The 14,905-nt window shown below is 46.1% G+C and overlaps 1 protein-coding gene across 1 annotated transcript in view; it reads right to left on the reverse strand.

The window, feature by feature from the left end:
• Positions 1–13,949, reverse strand: part of SH3GL1 (SH3 domain containing GRB2 like 1, endophilin A2) — a 53,282-nt gene extending 39,333 nt beyond the window's left edge. Inside the window, exon 1 of the mRNA XM_069741380.1 lies at positions 13,564–13,949. Within this exon, the coding sequence (XP_069597481.1) occupies positions 13,564–13,608 (45 nt within the window). The 5' untranslated portion in view covers positions 13,609–13,949. The remainder of the gene's footprint in view (positions 1–13,563) is intronic.
• Positions 13,950–14,905: the final 956 nt, after the last annotated feature.

Raw genomic sequence — 14,905 nt, forward strand, 5'->3', positions numbered from 1 at the left:
ACAACCAGTATATCACCGTAGCCACATAAATGTGTCACTCTTAGTGAGCGTAGCAGACAGGTTCAATAGCAGATGTTGGGAGTTATAATAAACCTTTTACATATATCCATTGACATTAAGATGAAACTGTATCCCAAGCCGACGCATTCCCCCCCTTCTTTAATGGACTAAGGGGTTCATCAGGGGATTCAGAAGTGAGGTGCTCCAGTCAGCACCCGGTCACTCTCACCACAAGTACAGGTTCTGCCAGTGTGTGGACCCTCATGTGGTAGCATTAAGCCTTATATACAGGCATCGCTGGTAAAACCGGAAGTGATGTTCCCATCATATGACTGCTCAAAGCCTGATGTGGTAATATGGTGACACGCACTGCGTTCCACGAGGCCAGAAATGATAGAGTGGAACTCTCAGTGTGAGCGAGAGGCCGATCTGAGCACTGGAGACTGGATATGATAAGGTGGTGGAGAGCATCGCGTACCAACAAGACGCCAATACATGGCATGGCTGTGATGGAGCCAGATGTGCCCATATTGAAAAAGCTTGTTCATGGCTGTGCCGCAGCCTTTCAACAAGCTTTGGGCTGCCAAATCCAAACAGTAACACGGACCTCAGTGAGAAGTCCTTGCTTGCAGTCCATGTACAGACACTAGGTGTCCGGCACGGTCTCCAAACTTTACTGTTCCCCCATCGCTAGTCATGTCCTCTTCAAGGCGCTGGGCTTCTTTTCAACAGTTAATTTGTGCTGATAGACTTTCCTTAAGCAAGGGACAGAGGTCACAAAACGATGTCTTCTACTTGCACACTAACGGCAGCTAGCCAGTGATGGCTAGTACAGGAAACTTCTGTAACCACTTACATTTCCAGAGTAAGAAAGTCCTCCGTGACAGGACACAGGGGGGTTTCCCAGATCTGTTACTAGTAGGGGTATAGGCATCTGATATTTAAGTGTACAGTCCAAGTCCATTGTAGCTTCTTCATGCTTACCCATGGAATGGCTTCTGCCAATATTACATCTGCTTAGATCAGCCTGATATATGATAAGTAAGATTGTGTTCACCGCTACAGCAGAAAAACAGAATTCATAGCGGTTACCTAGCACTTGCATGACAGATACCAATACTGCCCAGGAGAACCCACTAACCCTAATGGCATCTGTCTGCTTCCCATGCACTATTGTTTCCAGAATTTGTGAGAGTGGCTCTTGGAACCCAACTGGTTAATGCCTTTTTGCTATCAAAAAGCAAATACAAGCCAATGTCAATGTGAATGCCGAGCTACTGGTACATATTGGCACAAAATGTTATTTGTAGATCCGGTCAGTGTATGTGTATTTCTTTAACCCTTCTGACCAAAACAAGTTCTGCATTATACAAGAGCTTTTCCGACATTGGAAAATATTTGTTTACAGGGCGTAAATGACATAAAATAAAAGAACCATTTCTCATCTGATAAACCCATAGCCGAAACAGAACTGGTACTACTTTACAGGACTTTGCAGGCTTGTGGGTCAAGTCTGCAGTCACATAGACTTGGGAATCCTCAAATCGTGCACAGTGCTCGCAGTCTTCTCCGATGCTGGTGGTCATGGGACCGCAAATATTCCATTTGCAGACTAAGTATCCGTCCTCGCTGCAATCGCCTACTTACAGTAACGCACCCACCCGTCCCCAGCACTGGAAAATCCTGACAACCTGAACTGGAAGGATTCACAAGTCTACAGGCACACAGAGAGACTGCAGACTTGAGCCCCAAGCCTTGACAACCCCTTTAACCCCAAAGCCTCTTTTCACCTTCTTGACCAGGCCAATTTTTACAATTCTGACCACTATTAATGAGGTCGTAACTCTGGAACGCTTCAATGGATCCCATGGATTCTTAGACTTTTTTCGTGACATATTGTACTTTACGATAGCATTAAAATTTCTTGATATGACTTGTGTTTACCTGAAATTTGGCAAAAATTTGCAATTTTCAACCTTTTAATTGTTATGCCCTTAAATCAGAGTCGTGTCACACAAAATAGTTAATAAATTACATTTCCCACATGTCTATTTTACATCAGCACAATTTTTTTAAACAACTTTTTTTGTTAGGATGTTATAACGGTTAAAAGTTGACTAGCGATTTCTCTTTTTTTTTTTAACAAAATTTGCAAAACCATTTTTTTTTTTAGGGACCACATCACATTTGAAGCCACTTTGAGGGGCCTGTATGAAAGAGGATACCCAAAAGGGCCCCCTTTCTAAAAACTGCTCCCCTCAAGGTGCTCCAAACCACATTCAAGAAGTTTATTAACCCTTCAAGTGCTTCACAGGAATTAATGGAATGTGGAAAGAAAAAAAACGTTCAACTTTCACAAAAATTTTCCTTTAGACCTATTACTGGTATTTAAACTTTCGCAAGGGTAACAGGAGAAATTGGACCACACAATTTGTTGTGCAATTTATCCTCAGCATGCGGATACCCAATATGTGGGGGAAAACAACTGTCTGGGCACATGGCAGTGCTTGGAAAGGAAGTAGCGTCATTTGACTTTTTGAATGCTGGCATAATTAGCGGACGCCATGTCCCGTTTGGAGAGCCCCTGATGTGCCTAAACAGTGGAAACCCTACACACGTGACACCATTTTGCAAACCAGACCCCTTAGGGAACTTAGGTGTAGATGTGTACTGAGCACCTTGAATCCCCCGATGCTTCACAGAAGTTTATAACATTAAGCTGTGAAAATAATAAAAAAAAAAAAATAAAAAAAAAACATTTTTCCCACAAAAGCCAAGTTTTGTATTTTCACAAGGGTAACAGGAGATAATGGACGCCAAACTTTGTTGTACAATTTCTCCTGAGTACGCCGATATCCCATATGTGGTTGAAAACTAAACTTTTGAGGCACAGTGCCAAGCTCAGAAGGGAGGTAGCGCCATAATAAAATAAAATAATAAAATATCCACAAGTGCCGGCAAAAAAAAAAAAAAAAGTCTATATACGGTATATATATTTTTTTTTTTCATCGCCTTACTCAGAGCTATAACTTCTTCATTATTCTGCTAATGGAGCAGTGTAATGGCTTGTTAATTGAGGGACAAGAGCAGTACCATTTGTATCTATATTCATCTTTTTGGTCACATTTTATTGCGCTTTTTGTTTAGCGGTGTGGTGATAAAAGCATTATTTTTTGCCTCTTTTTTATTTACCGTATTTATTTTTACAGTGTTCAATGAAAGGGTTAACTACTCGGACAGTTTTAGAAAGTGCGTCGTTCCGGACGCAGCGATAACAAAATGTGTCTTTTTTCTTGTTTACTTTTATTACGTACATTAAAGTATTTATTGGAATAATATTTTCTTTTTTTTTTTGGTTCTTTATTTGGGTTTTTTAAATATATTTTTTACACTTTAATAATGTTTTTTTTTTACGCTGTACAGTATCACACTCTGCACTGCAGAGTATCACATCAGCATCTGACAGCAAGGGAAGGAGGCATGTCAGAGCCTGCTCTCATCAGGTGCTCACAAGCCACCTTCCCTGCAGGACCCTGCAGCCATCTTGCGGCTGGGGGTCTCCATCACGTTGACCAGATGGAAGCATGCTGGGAGCCCACTCCCTGTGCGATCTCCTCGATGTTGCTATCATTATTGACAGCGGAATCAGAAGTGTTAAATGCCCTCAAGTGGTGCTTGCACCGATCGTGGGCATTACTGCAGGGTGTCCGTTTTCACATAGAGCGGACACCCGCACCTGATCGCGGAGGCGCTCAGCATGAGCCCCCACGATCGTGGTGCCGTATACGTGCTGTGCTTTGCGGGACCAGAGCTCCGCATGTCGGGAAGGGATTAAGGCTAAACTCCCACTATGAGCATTTGGTGTTTTTTTTCTGCTGCTTATTTTAGGGTGCAAAGAACGCAACGTCTTACAGCGGAATAGGAATCTCATGCCCACAGTGCTTTTATTTTTGCTAACGCAGTGTAAACGGACCTGCGGTGCGCGTTTGAAGTCAACAACATGTTAATTTCTCTGGTGGAAAATAGGTGTTTCGTTTGCAGATTTTGCCCGTACACTTTAATAAGATGAAGAAAATCCACAGATAAAAAATGGAAATGCAGTAAATACGCACGTAACCCAATTATGACTATCAATAAAGTTTTATCAAACAAAGCAGCTTTATTTAAAACATTGCATACCAACAAAGACAAGAACGCAAATAACCTAACAGGTGAAGAAATGTCTGCTACAACTAAAACGCACTAAATACTCATTGTGGGAATGCAACCTGCGGGCCCAAGCAGACATTCCTGAAACTCGGCCCGAGCATGGGATACAATGCACAGACTGGAACTTCAGGCATATATGAGGTTGTCAAATTCAGCTTGGGAGGAACACAGACAGTCGCGCTTGGACCGGTTTTCAGTAATGTCTGCATGAGCCATTTTTGGTCAATGACTAGCCTCAGCAGTCTCCTGCCATACACCTAGCGGGCGCGAACACTACTGGGAACCACCATCTGTTAGTGTACGATCACTGGTCCTGTATGTACTACAGGGGTATGACACCAAGTCTAAGAACATGTCCTGTTCAAAACGCATATGGTGAATATATGTCCTATTTTCCTCCCAAGAATCAACAACAACTGGAACACAATTGTGAAGTTGGAAGAAATTGGTTATTTTACATTTTTGTGGAAATTCAAAATCTGATAAGTGGAGCGTGCAATATTATTCGGCCCTTTTACTTTCAGTGCAGCAAACTCACTCCAGAAGTTCATTGTGGATCTCTGAATGATCCAATGTTGTCCTAAATGCCTAATGATGATAACTATAATCCACCTGTGTGTAATCAAGTCTCCGTATAAATGCACCTGCTCTGTGATAGACTCAGAGTTCTGTTTGAAGCACAGAGAGCATCATGAAGACTAAGGAACACAACAGGCAGGTCCGTGATACTGTTGTTGGTAAGTTTAAAGCTGGATTTGAATACAAAATGATTTCCAAAACTTTAAACATCCCAAGGAGAAATGGAAGGAGTATCATACCACTGCAAATCTACCAAGACCCGGCCGTCCCTCTAAACTTTAATCTCAAACAAGGAGAAGACTGATCAGAGATGCAGCCAAGAGACCCATGATCACTCTGGATGAACTGCAGAGATCTACAGCTGAGGTGGGACAGTCTGTCCATAGGACAACAATCAGTCGTACAATGCACAAATCTGGCCTTTATGGAAGAGTGGCAGAAGAACACCATTTCTCTAAGATATCCATAAAAAGTGTTTAAAGTTTTCAACAAGCAACCTGGGAGACCAAGAAAGACAGAAACATGCTATATAGCAGGGACCACCACTAATATATAACAAAGTCAATTTTATTTATCAAGATCAACCAAAAGAAAAACACAAATATAAAAACATTTAAAAACCAAACATTTTATGGATCCCAAAACGGGATCAACCCCCTGGACATTGCAGCACAGAATACCAAATGTTGGATGATGGATGGCTATTTAATAGTTTGTGCTAAACAATAAAGAGATAACAAAACCTGCTAAGCTGGCAAGTGTGAAAGCCAGAGTGGTATCTCAGCATGCTAGAGTTCTTAAAGGATCCTCGAGGAATTGGTTAATATGCACTTAAAAGACCAAATAAGCCATGAATAATAGAGATCAACTGAGAACATACATAAATAACATTGCTATAAATACTTAAAGTAGAAAAAAATACTACGAATGCAATATAAAGATGCATATAACCCTAAATAATGACGTAAGGAATGGTATCCTATAGTTCTCCTAAAGGTTTATAGGACAAGGTTTACATGAAGGCAAAGTTCCATGGATGAGGGTTGGCTCAAAATATACAATGCCCCTTAGATATGCATGAAATAATCAGAGTAGAGCACAATACCTGCAGAAATATTGCCAAAAGGACCTGTGATGGAGAACTAATAAATAATTGTATAAAAATGGCAAAGTAGCCAGATGTAATCAATACCAAAAGGAACCGAAGACGCCAACAAACCGCCAATAATGATGGAAATAATGAAGCTTACTGAGCGAAGCCACCAAACATATTGGCAAACCAGAGGTCCAGGGGCATGAAGAGCCAAACGCGTGTCGCCACAAAGTGGCTTCGTCAAGGGAAGACATCTGGGATACACACCAAACATGTGGAAGAAGGTGCTCTGGTCAGATTAAACCAAAATCGAACTTTTTGGCAACAATGCCAAACGATATGTTTGGCGTAACGGCAACACAGCTTATCACCCTGAACACACCATTCCCACTGTCAAACATGGTGGTGGCAGCATCATGGTTTGGGCCTGCTTTTCTTCAGCAGGAACAGGGAAGATGGTTAAAATTGATGGGAAGATGGATGGAGCCGAATACAGGACCATTCTTGAAGAAAACCTGTTGGAGTCTGCAAAAGACCTGAGACTGGGACGGATTTGTCTTCCAACAAGACAATGATCCCAAACATAAAGCAAAATCTACAATGGAATGGTTCACAAATAAACGTATCCAGGTGTTAGAATGGCCAAGTCAAAGTCCAGACCTCAATCCAATCGAGACTCTGTGGAAAGAGCTGAAAACTGCTGTTCACAAATGATCTCCATCAAACCTCACTGAGCTCGAGCTGTTTGCCAAGGAAGAATGGACAAGAATGTCAGTCTCTCCATGTACAAAACTGATAGACATACCCCAAGCGACTCGCAGCTGTAATCGCAGCAAAAGGTGGCGCAACAAAGTATTATAATAATCTTTATTTTTTTATATAGCGCTAACATATTCCGCAGCGCTTTACAGTTTTTGCACACATCATCATCACTGTCCCCGATGGGGCTCACAATATAAATTCCCTATCACTATGTCTTTGGAGTATTGGAAGAAACCTGAGCACCCGGAGGAAACTCCACGCATATTACGTTAAAAGGGGCCGAATAATATTGCACGCCCCACTTTTCAGTTTTGGAATTTCCACAAAAATTTAAAATAACCAATACATTTTGTTCAACTTCACAATTGTGTTCCACTTGTTGATTCTTCACCAAAAATTTACATTTGGTATCTTTATGTTTGAAGCATGATATGTGGGAAAAGGTTGAAAAGTTCCAGGGGGCCGAATACTTTCACAAGGCACTGTATCTATAATAAATTAGTATGTAGATGATTTATATGCCTATACGAAACTATAGGGCGAGGTGGGCGTGCTGCAGTACGGGTGTGCCTCATCATCCCGGCATATGTGCGTTGGGATTGCTCAGCGGGTGCTGACAGTGTGCGGAGATGGCCTGGTGACAAGTTTTTTTTCTAGTTTTCTAATTCAAAAAAGGTTATATTCCATATCCAATACATTATCTATTAACTAATACTCATTTTGTTACAGATATGAGTATTCCCACATTGCACAGTAATGGCATACTCACAGGGATGTCACAAACAAGACATGCATCTGTTTCGCTGTTATTGGAGATGGCCAAAATTAATAATAATAATAATAATAATCATCATTGTAGATTGTGAGCCTTCACGGGCAGGGTCCTCTCCTCCTGTACCAGTTGTGACTTGTATTGTTTAAGATTATTGTACTTATTTTTATTATGTATACCCCTCCTTACATGTAAAGCACCATGGAATAAATGGCGCTATAACAATAAATAATAATCTTTATTTTTATATAGCGCTAACATATTCCGCAGCGCTTTACACACATTATCATCACTGTCCCCGATGGGGCTCACAATCTAAATTCCCTATCAGTATGTCTTTGGCATGTGGGAGGAAACCGGAGTACCCGGAGGAAACCCACACAAACACGGAGAGAACATACAAACTCCTTGCAGATGTTGTCCTGGGTGGGATTAGAACGGCTGCGGTGCTAACCACTGAGCCACCGTACTGCAGAATTCTGGCTCGCTAAGCACTAGCAGTCGTATCATTTTTTTTTTTTTTTACTTTTGACAAAATAAAATAATTCTTATTCCGACACAACCCCAAACTGAACATGTACAAAACAGTATTCATCATCTTTGCCCCATCTCACTCTACCAGACCTATCCATCAATGTCTGCTCACTTTCCCCAGTCCCGCATGCTCGGTGCCTCGGGGTGATCCTCGACTCAAAAATATTTCCCGAACCCGGGCATTCCTTGACCATGAAACCACAAAAACATTAGTGCATGCCCTTATCTCCCGCCCCGACTACTGCAACCTCCTACTCTCCGGCCTCCCCTCTTCCACTCCAATCCATCCTACACTCTGCTGCCTGACTAATCCACCTGCCCCCCCCCCCACTATTCCCCAGCCTCTCCCCTATGCCAGGCCCTTCACTGGCTTCCTATCGTCCAGAGACTTCAATTCAAAACCCTTACTATGACGTACAAAGCCATCCACATCATGTCTCCTCCATACATCTGTGACCTCGTCTCCCTGTACTTTCCTGCACGCAACCTCCGATCCTCACAAGATCTCCTACTCTACTCCCCTCTTATCTCCTCTTCTCACAATCGCATCCAGGACTTCTCCCGCGCTTCCCCCGTCCTCTGGAACTCTCTACCCCAACACATCAGGCTCTCACCTACCACGGAAACCTTCAAAAAGAGCCCGAAGACCTATCTCTTCCGACAAGCCTACAGCCTGCAGTGATCCTCAACCTACTGATCTGCCGCACGACCAGCTCTACCCTCTCCTAGTGTATCCTCACCCATCCCCTGCAGACTGTGAGCCCTCGCGGGCAGGGTCCTCCCTGCAGAAACTCCGGACCGTGTACACATACCCTATTTCACAGCACCATTAAAAAGCAGCGTAGAAGAATAAGTACCCTTAACTGCTGCCGATAAAATGCGTATTTATTGTTGTATTATGCCACATGGACCTTAAAGGGTTTGTCCAGTCTAAGGCTATGTGCACACGTTCAAGATTTCTCGCAGAAAATTCCTGAGAAAAACCTGAAATTTTCTGCAAGAAATCCGGAAGAAATCTGCATGCGTTTTTGCCGCGTTTTTTCCAGACATTTCCCAATGCATTTTGTAGTGGGAAATCCGAAAAAAAAAAATAAAAAAAATAATGAACATGGTGGGTTTTTTACCGCGGTGTTTTTTTTCACGGAAAAAAAACGCATCATGTGCACAAAACATGCGTAATTCATTCTAAATGATGGGATGCTTATTGTATGCGTTTTTTTGCGGTTTTATAGCGTTTTTTATTGGGAAAAACCGTGAAAAAACAGCAACGTGTGCACACAGCCTAAAATTACGTTTGCAGTCACTGTGTGCTGCGAGGATTCGCAGCTTTCTGGGCCGAATCTAGAGGGCACGGCCTCACTCAATACAAGTGTAGGGAGCGAGGCCATAGCCACCAGTCAGGCTCTGGCCATGAGTATGTATATTGCATATGTACCTGCCGGTCACGGCTCAGAAACCACCAAATCCTCGCAGCGCACAGTGCGTGAGCTGGGGGGGGATTCATAACTGTCCAGTCACGCAGTAACTGCAGAGTTATCAATTTAGACGGGACAACCCCTTTAAATGAGACATGGATTTCTCTTTTGCCTGGATTGTTTCATTATTTTGCTATTCATTAAGTTACAATGGTTCTTTATTGGTTAATATACACTATGTTTGATGGTATATAAGGATGGCTTTTGAAATAAAATTGCTTATCTTGTACTTTTGCTATATAACTGCAGGGTGACGCCCCCCAAAACTGATTTTTCTCTGGTGGGCCCAAGGTACTAAAAAAATCTAGACTGCAGTTTGCCACAATATACACGAGTCTAAATACTTCTGGGAAAGAGTTTCGTAGACAGATGAGACCAACATAGAGTTTTTGGTAAAGCACATCATTCTACTGTTTAACGAAAAGTTTCGAAAACAGAACGAGGACCATAAAGAAAAGAATACAGTACGTACAGTCAAATATGTTGGAGGTTCAAAGATGTTTTGGTGTTTTGCTGCCTCTGGCACCGGTAGCCTTGACTCTGTGCAAGGCATCATAAAATCTGAAGATCAAAGGATTTTGGGACGCAATGTAGTGCCTAGTATCAGAAGGCTGGGTTTGTGTCCTAGGTCACCCAGAAATGGATGGAAACAAAGCGCTGGAGAGTTCTGAAGTGGCCAGTAATGAGTCTAGGTCTATGCCCCATTGAACATCTGTGAGAGATCTTAAAATTGCTGTTGGGAGAAGACATCCTTCAAAATGAGAGACCTGGAGCAGTTTGCAAAAGAAGAGTGGTCCAAAATCCCAGCTGAGAGGAGGAAGAAGCTTGTAGATGTTATAGGAAGCGATTGATTGCAGTTATTTATTCCAAAGGTTGTGCAACCAAATATTACGCTGAGGGTGCCAACAATTTTGTCCTGCCCGTTTTGGGGGTTTTCTGTCAAATTATGTCCAAGTTTTCCTTTTTTTTCCTCTAGTTTTTTTTTCTGTTGTTCCAATACACACAATGTATGTAGTACATGTTCGCTGTGTCCAAAGCGCTGCCGGCTACTGAACGCAGGTGATTCGGCATGTGTTCATTGAAGCGTGCGGAATCACCGCGCCCAATACATTGTATTGGTGAAACCGTGTATAACACAACATGTGGAACTGCAATCATTTTCTGGGAGAAATACTGCATTTTCGGGAACAATTTCAGGGAAATTATGGTTCTCCATGAGGCAGCAATGGGGGTCTTCAGCTGGCCCCCGAATGCCATGACAACTCATCGGTTCCCGTTGATTCTGGGGTTCTCATGGGAGGGAGTGAACAAGCGCTGGCCATCAGGCTACTTAGATGCCGCCGTCAGAGCGCACTATGGTCGCTGCGGTGTCAGATGGCGGCTGTATAACACAGCTGGCGCCTGCCTGGTGTGCGGTGGGCTTAGATCCAGAGCCCGCCAGGACGGCTTGCCATGGGGTTAAAAGAACTGAACTGCTGTTTTTGGCAATTTTTAAAATGATAAAAAGGCTAAAGAAAAAAACCTACATACACTTTATCTCCACAACGGTGCCGACCCTCAGAATGAAGCGAACATTTTACTTCTATTACCAAGTGAACATTAAAATAAAGTGAAAAAATAAACTAAAAAGGTGGATTTTTTTTTTTATTCCATTTTACAAATATTTGTTTTCAGTCTCCAATACATTATTTAGTGCATTAAAATACACAACTGATCCCCCCCAAAATAAGCCTTTTTATGTGATAGGGGTCACCGTGGCCTTTATTCAAAAGGTGTTTTTTTTTTCCTTTCTCACTTTCAGATACCATTTTCATTTTTTCCCCCCTCAAACTTTTTTTTTTTTTTATATATTTTAATTGGTGATAAAAAATATAGGAAAAAATAGCAGAACTCTGTAAAAATTGCATTTTATTTGTGTCACTATTTTTTTCTGAGACTCGCAGCTTTCAATCACCCCAATCATGGAAGCTTTTTAGGCTATGTTCACACCTTGCGTCGGGTCCCTGCGGGTTCTCCCGCAGCGGATTTGATAAATCTGCAGGGCAAAACAACTGCGGTTCTCCCTGCAGATTTATCGCGGTTTGTTCCGCGTTTTCTGCTGCGGGTTTCCGCCTATACTATTGATGCTGCATATGCAGCAATATGCAGCATCAATAGTAATGTTAAAAATAATAAAAATTGGTTATACTCACCCTCTGATGTCCGGATCTCCTGGGCGCTGCACCCGGCGGTCCGGTTCCTAAGATGCTGTGGGAGAAGGACCCTTCGTGACGTCACAGTCATGTGACCGCGACGTCACCGCAAGTCCTGGTCGCACAGCAACTCTGACCGGACGGCCGCGTGCAGCGCCCAGGAGCTCCGGACATCAGAGGGTGAGTATAACCAGATTTTTTATTTTTTAACCCCAAATATGGTTCCCAGGGCCTGGAGGAGAGTCTCCTCTCCTCCACCCCGGGTACCACCCGCACATTATCCGCTTACTTCCCGCAACGTGGGCACAGCCCCATGCGGGAAGTAAGCGGTTCAATGTATTCCTATGGGTGCAGAATCGCAGCGATTCTGCACAAAGAAGTGACATGCTGCGGGTTGTAAACCGCTGCGTTCCCGCGCGGTTTTTCCCGCAGCATGTGCACAGCGGTTTACGGTTTCCATAGGGTTTACATGTTACTGTAAACGCTATGGAAACTGCTGCGGACCCGCAGCATCAAAATCGCGGCGGTTCTGCGGTAAAAACCGCTAAGTGTGAATATAGCCTTATAGGGCGCAGTCAGGCGGATGGAGAAACCAGACCGAGAACGGAGCGCGGTGTACGGACTGGCTGGCGGCTCGCCCCACCTGAGCGTGGTAGCGTCACGTATTTCTGTGCAGTGGGGAGGGCTGCCGGACAGTCCGTACACTGCGCTCCGTTCTCGGCCCTAGGATTATACGCCTGAAAATGTCACCAGCATACGCCATCACCTCCTGTAGCTGTAGGGCTGCCGCCATCTCTCCAATGTCACCAACATACGCCATCACCTCCTGTAGCTGTAGGGCTGCCGCCATCTCTCCAATGTCACCAACATACGCCATCACCTCCTGTAGCTGTAGAGCTGCCGCCATCTCTCCAATGTCACAAGCATACGCCATCACCTCCTGTAGCTGTAGGGCTGCCGCCATCTCTCCAATGTCACAAGCATACGCCATCACCTCCTGTAGCTGTAGGGCTGCCGCCATCTCTCCAATGTCACAAGCATACGCCATCACCTCCTGTAGCTGTAGGGCTGCCGCCATCTCTCCAATGTCACAAGCATACGCCATCACCTCCTGTAGCTGTAGGGCTGCCGCCATCTCTCCAATGTCACAAGCATACGCCATCACCTCCTGTAGCTGTAGGGCTGCCGCCATCTCTCCAATGTCACAAGCATACGCCATCACCTCCTGTAGCTGTAGGGCTGCCGCCATCTCTCCAGACCCTCATGTGTTATCAATGGGTGGATGGTTAAACTGGACCTAGAACGGAGCGCGGTGTACGGACTGGCCGGCGGCTCTCCCTACCTGAGCGTGGTAGCGGCACGTATTTCTGTGCAGTTTGGAGGGCTGCCGGCCAGTCCATACACCGTGCTAGGATTATACGCCTGGGAATGTCACCAGCATACACCATCACCTCCTGTAGCTGTAGGGCCGTCGCCATCTCTCCAATGTCACCAGCATACGCCATCACCTCCATCTCTCCAGACCCTCATGTGTTATCAATGGGCAGATGGAGAAACCGCTGACGGCTCCTTATCTCACCGAGAACAAAAGGATACAGCAAAGAAATCCCCTCTGCCCGGCCAGCATCCTCTGTGGGTGGGCGAGGAGTCTGGAGACCCCCATACACGGTTATTGGGGGTGGCTAATGTGTATGGGAGCCCTTAGGGCACGTTCACACTAGCAGAGGAAGAAATGGCAGGAGAACCACACTACTGTTACTACTGGGAGAAAGGAGGCGCGTTATTACCAGCTGCGGCCCCGCCATGGTGTGCGCTACCGACACTCCGGGAACAGCTGGGACGCCCCGGACTCCGGCAGGAGCTCAGCAGCACGTCCAGTGACGGGACATCCCCGGCCACCGCAGGACGGCCGGTCCGGGTGAGGCAGCGCCCCGGCACGGCTCTTACCTGACTGGCCTTGTAGAACTGCTTCTTCAGCCCCGCTACAGACATGGCGCCGGCCTGGGGAACTCGAGCGCGGATCCAGAAAGTGGAGGTAGAAAAAAAAACCAAAAACCAAACTTAGAGCCTTTCGGGGCTCCCGGCTCAGGAAATTACATGGCAAGCGCTCACTTCCGGTATGGGAGAGGAAACGGGGGAGGGTGGAAGCAATCACGGAGCGTGGGGCCAGAATGTGACCGAGTCCTGAGGGTGGCACTGTCCCGACAGTGTGACCGTGTCCCGACAGTGTAACCGAGTCCTGAGGGTGGCTGTGTCCCGACAGTGTGACCGTGTCCTGAGGGTGGCAGTGTCCCGACAGTGTAACCGCGTCCTGAGGGTGGCAGTGTCCCGACAGTGTGACCCGAGTCCTGAGGGTGGCAGTGTCCCGACAGTGTGACCGAGTCCTGAGGGTGGCTGTGTCCCGACAGTGTAACCGAGTCCTGAGGGTGGCAGTGTCCCGACAGTGTGACCGTGTCCCGAGGGTGGCAGTGTCCTGACAGTGTGACCGAGTCCCGAGGGTGGCAGTGTCCTGACAGTGTGACCGTGTCCTGAGGGTGGCAGTGTCCCGACAGTGTGACCGTGTCCCGAGGGTGGCAGTGTCCTGACAGTGTGACCGAGTCCCGAGGGTGGCAGTGTCCTGACAGTGTGACCGAGTCCCGAGGGTGGCAGTGTCCTGACAGTGTGACCGAGTCCTGAGGGTGGCAGTGTCCTGACAGTGTGACCGAGTCCTGAGGGTGGCAGTGTCCTGACAGTGTGACCGAGTCCCGAGGGTGGCAGTGTCCTGACAGTGTGACCGAGTCCTGAGGGTGGCAGTGTCCCGACAGTGTGACCGAGTCCTGAGGGTGGCAGTGTCCCGACAGTGTGACCGAGTCCTGAGGGTGGCAGTGTCCCGACAGTGTGACCGTGTCCTGAGGGTGGCAGTGTCCTGACAGTGTGACCGAGTCCTGAGGGTGGCAGTGTCCCGACAGTGTGACCGAGTCCTGAGGGTGGCAGTGTCCCGACAGTGTGACCGTGTCCTGAGGGTGGCAGTGTCCTGACAGTGTGACCGAGTCCTGAGGGTGGCAGTGTCCCGACAGTGTAACCGAGTCCTGAGGGTGGCAGTGTCCCGACAGTGTAACCGAGTCCTGAGGGTGGCAGTGTCCCGACAGTGTGACCGAGTCCTGAGGGTGGCAGTGTCCTGACAGTATGGCTGAGTCCAGACAGTGTGACCGTGTCCTGAGGGTGGCAGTGTCCCGACAGTGACCGTGTCCTGAGGGTGGCAGTGTCCCGACAGTGTGACCGAGTCCTGAGGGTGGCAGTGTCCCGACAG

This window comes from Ranitomeya imitator, chromosome 1 (assembly GCF_032444005.1).
Source record: "Ranitomeya imitator isolate aRanImi1 chromosome 1, aRanImi1.pri, whole genome shotgun sequence".
NCBI classification, from domain to species: domain Eukaryota; kingdom Metazoa; phylum Chordata; class Amphibia; order Anura; family Dendrobatidae; genus Ranitomeya; species Ranitomeya imitator.